The 5,593-nt window shown below is 41.1% G+C and overlaps 1 protein-coding gene across 1 annotated transcript; it reads left to right on the top strand.

Moving 5' to 3' along the window:
* The first annotated feature begins 4,008 nt into the window (after window positions 1-4,008).
* LOC101660313 (olfactory receptor 1440-like) lies at window positions 4,009-4,950 on the top strand. The gene has a single exon (XM_004715001.2). It carries the CDS (start codon window positions 4,009-4,011, stop codon window positions 4,948-4,950), a length of 942 nt encoding a protein of 313 aa, XP_004715058.2.
* The last annotated feature ends 643 nt before the right edge of the window (window positions 4,951-5,593 follow it).

Below are 5,593 nucleotides of genomic sequence, written 5' to 3' on the forward strand. Positions count from 1 at the left end.
AATTGGTTCCCCCCTTCTACCCCACATTCCCTTCACCCTCTAGGCATCGCCCCTCTCACCACTGGTCCTGAAGGAGTCATCTATCCTGGATTACCTGTGTTTCCAGTTGCTATCTGTACCAATGCACATCCTCCGGTTCAACCAGATTTTTATCTTATTGAGGATTTGATTGTGATTTAGGTGAAAGTTTACAGAGCACGTGATTTATGTATATTTTGTTTAATGACATTGATTGTGGTCTCCTCGATGCAACAGCACTCTACCCTGAGGTCCCTGTTTCTAATTGTCCATCTTTTCTGCCCTTTCTTGCCTCTGAATTTTGTTGTTGGGTAAATGCTGTTCTTCTGGTGTGGCTCGGTTGATTGTTCTGAGGAGTATGTTGTTTATGAGTCCTATTGTCCACTTTGTAACTCTGTTGTTTGGCTGGAAGGTGATCGCCGGTGGTGAGTTCATGTCCATGCTTGAAAAGTGTCATCGGACCACAGCCTTGAGAGTTCCACCAGTCCCTATCAGACTGGTGAGTATGGTCTTTATATACTTTAGTATTGTCTTCTACAGTTTCTTCCATGGTGTCCAAACCTTTTATTCTGCTTCTGATCAGAGTGAACAATATTGTCAGCCAGTCGCAGCCATTTCTGATCTCAGGATAGGCGAGTTTGTGGTTTGCATGGCCCATTACTCTTTTTAAATTAACAATTTTCTTGAGTGTGATTTTCTTCATTCTTCTTTGCTGTGGATGGGCAGAGAACAACAGTTGCCTCTTAGGTGGCCATTCAACTATGGTCCTAAGAGCCCAAACCCAGTGAGTCATTCCTTCATGGGGTTTCATTATGGCTGAAAAGCTTTAATACCTTCCATTCTTATAAGCTCTAATATAACCAAACCAAAATCAAACTTGCTGCCAGAGCATCAATTCTGACTCATTGGGGCCCTGTAGGACAGGGTAGAACTGCCCCTGTGGGTTTCTGAGACTGTAACTCTTTATGGAAGTAAAAACCCCAGTCTGTCTCCCATATGCTCTAATATATACATGGGCGTAGTTGTTGTACACAAATATGTATATGGAAATATCCCCTGCCAAACCTACATATAGAGCGATTCATGGGTGTACTCCCCTGCACCATCCTACACTTGTTTAGCTTCAATATCTCCCAATGTGTCTACTTACAAACTATTGTTTCCTATTATGGCATTGCATATGTAATTGTCATTACCACTGTTACTGTTACTGTTACTCTTGTGTAACTTCCAGCGTCTTCCTTTGCCTCGGTCATGTTATACTGACCTTCCCCTTATAGCGTGATGCCTTTCTCTTCACTCAGGTTAATATTCCTCTTTCCCCAGCCCTCTCCCGCCATCTCCTTCCCCTGACAACCTTATGTTTCTTTTGCTGTGTTAACCTTTTCTTGACATTTCATATATGTTATCATATAATATCCACGCTTTGTGATTGCTTGAAATCAGGATGACGTCTTCTATTTCACCGATGTTAATATGTTTCTTGCATTATTTATTATTCTTTAATGCTGCACAATATTCCATTGTATGTATGGACTATAGTTTGGTCATCCATTTATCTGTTGTTGGGCACTTAGACTCTCTATCTCTTTGTTATTGTGAAAATGCTCCTGTGAACATGGGCATACACATATCTCTTTGATTCACACTCTTATTTCTCTGGGATATATATCTAGTTGGAGAATTGCGGGATCACAAAGTATCTCTATTTCAAACTTTAAAAAATAAGACCCATATAGTTTTCCATAGTTGTTGTACCATTTTTCAACCCTATCAACAATGCAAGAGCATTCCAATATCACCACATGCAGCATTTACTATTTTCTGTTTTATTTTTAAAAAGATTTTCGACTATTTCTGCGGTGAGATATGTATCATTGCTAATTTGTTGCCTTTCTAATGACTCATGAAAGCACCTGGGTGGCAGTGTGGGTTAGATATTGGGCTGCTAACCACCAGTCAGTAGTTCAAACTCACCAAGTATTTTGCAAGAGAGAGATGACACCATTTTCTCCCATAATGATCTACAGTCTAAGAACCCCTCTGCAGGCTTGCTGTGAATTGGCATTGACCTGAGGTCACGGTTTGAGAATGGATAATTTTGAGCATTTTGTAATCGCTGACTGCTTGAATGACAGACATATGTTTCTCAAATTCCATTTTTTAATAAGGTGAAGAGTCTGCCCCACAATGTAAAATCAACCGCAGTAGTATGCACATTGCTTAGTTCAGCTAAAATACATTTTACAGCAATGCTTTCTTGACCAAAACTATGAATTGATTTATAATGTGCCACACAGTACTGATCTCATAGTAGACTAATAATAACCGGTTTATGGATTGACTATGTTGAGAATTTGAGAAGTCCTAGCTTTTGTCAATCTGGAATCTCTTTCAACGGAGCCCCTCTTTTGAGCACTTTCATTATACTAGAGAGTCTGAAATTTAACTGTGTGCACCAGGCATTTTAAAGAGTGTAAAATGACTTATAGTTACAAATTCCCCAGGGAGTTTGAGTCAACTTCATCTTCTCAACTGAAAGCCAGGCTGTGTAGACAGAAAATTTCCTGAAGATCTATGGATTGAACTTTTATATTAATTATATGATCCTATGGGGCCGTAAACTCCCAGCTTGGTATGAGGATGCGCTGATAGATTTTCTACCTGATTGGTTCTTTATTCTAGATCCCTAGGTTCTAGGAAACATCTCCCTCCAAAATCCATGCGTAGGTTCACTTTGTTTGACAAAGGTCTTCAATACTTATGGTAAAGTGAAATTTGTTATAATGGCTCTTCTATCCAATTCTCTATCATTCTCACTAAGCGATTCAGTGGGACCATGCAAACAAGGTGCAGAGGACTCCAACACAGGGATTAATCATTTTTGCCATTCCCTTGGGTCTAAGAATGAGGTATCTCAGACACAGGAAGAGTGAGCACCAGGACCATGCTGCCTGAATTGGCAGAGGCACTGAGAACAGGAGACAGAGCAGAGGAGCCATGATGAGACAGCGCATGCTCAGAACAGAGACAATTAGACTGAGAGGCAGAGTAGGAGGCCAGCTTCTTTCCCCGTGGAACAAAACAGAGGCCAAAGGAGCTCATGGATTGAGAAGTTATGATGTGACTAACAGAGAATAGGTATTGCTGTGGACCAAAAAACCCCCTGTATTTTTAATGTTTTCTGATCCTGGCTTATGGTAAACTATTTGCCTCCCTTTAAAACAAAAACAAAAAAGTCCTCATTGCCCTTGAGTCAATTCTGACTCATTGTGAGCAATTAGGACGGTGTAGAACTGCCCTGTGGGTTTCTGAGGTTGTAACTTTGTGGGAATAGAAACAAATTCAGTGTCCTCGAGTCAATATACTGACTCATCACGACCCTATTGGACTGCATAGAACTGCCCTTGAGAGTTTCTGAGAATGTAACTTTCTCCCAAGGAGCTGAGAGTTGTTTCGAACTGCTGGCCAATTGGACTAAGGCTGGTGTGAAGTTGGACTCTACTTTTCTCTAGTAATGCCAGGAAGTTCAGATGTGACCTCTCTGCCATTTCTTCAACGCTAAAGCTAGACTCGCTATTCTCTTGCCTCACTGGGTCCTATTTTCACTTTGCTTACTGTGAGTCATACTTATTTTTAGACTCATTCCCCCCCTTTAAAAATATTACTAGAATATTTAATCCAGAATTTTATTTGGGGTTCCGGGTAGCCTGTCATTTGTATTAGCACAGCATGATGCTTAGTTTCAATTTTTAAAAATTTCGGCTTCTTACACAGGTTTTGATTGGATCCCTTCTTACACAGGTTTCGATTGGATCCCTACCTCAATGCATTCATCATTAACAGGACAGTGTTTAAACATGTATTATTTTTAATTCAGTACATTGAATACGTTATACATAAACATCTTCCATTCTGTTTCAAAAGTCTGCAGATACTTGAATAACCAGGGATTTCTTTTCTCCCTTCTCTATAGATCTCAGGAGCACCATGGTAATAGATGGAGGAAGAAACAGCACTACAGTCACCAAGTTCATCTTCTTGGGATTCTCTGAATTTCCAAAGCTCAGAGTCTTCCTCTTTTCAACATTCCTAGTGATCTACCTCATCACAGTATTCTGGAACCTGGGTCTCATTACCCTGATCAAGATGGATTCCCAACTGCATACACCCATGTATTACTTCCTTAACAAACTTGCCTTCTTAGACATATGCTATGTGTCCTCAACAACTCCCAGGATGCTCTCCGACTTCTTCCAGGAGCAGAAATCAATCTCCTTTATGGGATGCACCATGCAGTACTTCTTCTTCACTTGCTTTGGTCTGACGGAGAGCTGTCTACTGGTGTCCATGGCTTATGATCGATACGCTGCCATTTGCAGCCCTCTACTTTACACAACTATCATGTCCCCAACTCTTTGCCTACAGCTGTTCGTAGGATCTAGCATAACTGGATCCTTTGGCTCATTTATCCAACTATGTGGCTTACTTCAGCTCAATTTCTGTGGGCCCAATATCATTAACCATTTCTTCTGTGACCTGACCCAACTGTTGATCCTATCTTGTTCTGATACTTCTTTCTTACAAATTTTATTTTCCGTGCTAACAGTGATCTATGGACTGGCCTCTGTCCTGGTTATCCTGATATCCTATGGTTATATCGTTGCCACCATTCTGAAGATGAGTTCGGCTGAAGGCAGGTCAAAGGCTTTCAACACCTGTGCTTCTCACCTGACAGCAGTGAGTCTTTTCTATGGCTCAGGCACCTTTGTGTATTTATGTCCCAATTCAGATGATTCCCTTAGCCAAGGCAAGCTGGCTTCTGTTGTGTACACTATAGTGATTCCCATGCTAAACCCATTGATCTATAGTCTGAGAAACAGGGAAATCAAAGATGCCCTAATCAGATGTAAGAAGAGAATTTTCTCCTGACATTATGTTCTGACCAGGTTTGTACATTTTCATAATTGATTTCAAGTTAGAAGCACTCTGAATATTGTTGTTACGAGGTGCCATTGAGTTAGGGCCTACTCATAGCGACCTGATGTACAGCAGATTCAAACACCACTCAGTCCTGTGCCATCTTCACATTCTTCTTAGGTTTGAGCCCATTGTTGCAGCCACTGTGTCAATCCATCTCCTGGAGGGCTTTCCTTTCTGTCAATGCCCTTCACTTGACCAAGCATATCCTTTTCCAAGGACATGTCTCTCCTGATAACATATCCACGGTCTACAGGGTTTTTAAAGCTTGTAATATAACATCGTTTCAAGAAGGTGGTAAATATTAGCTGATTCTGGCTATGTTTGTATGTATTTTTGTTAGTTCCCATTGAGTTGGTTCTGACCCATAGGGCCTCTATGCACATAGCCTCATTCTGGACCATCCTCACAATTGTTCCTATGCCTGAGCCCCTTGCTGCAGGCACTGTCGAGCTATGTCCTTTAGAGCCTTATTTTTTGATGCCTCTTCACGTTACCATGCACGATGTCCTTCCCTAGGGACTGGCCTTTCCTGATAACATGTCCAAAGTTTGTATGAGGAAGGCTTGTCATCTATTCATGAACAACAATTATT

This window comes from Echinops telfairi, unplaced genomic scaffold (genome assembly GCF_000313985.2).
Source record: "Echinops telfairi isolate 266 unplaced genomic scaffold, ASM31398v2 ScPeMD7_7416;HRSCAF=8454, whole genome shotgun sequence".
NCBI classification, from domain to species: domain Eukaryota; kingdom Metazoa; phylum Chordata; class Mammalia; order Afrosoricida; family Tenrecidae; genus Echinops; species Echinops telfairi.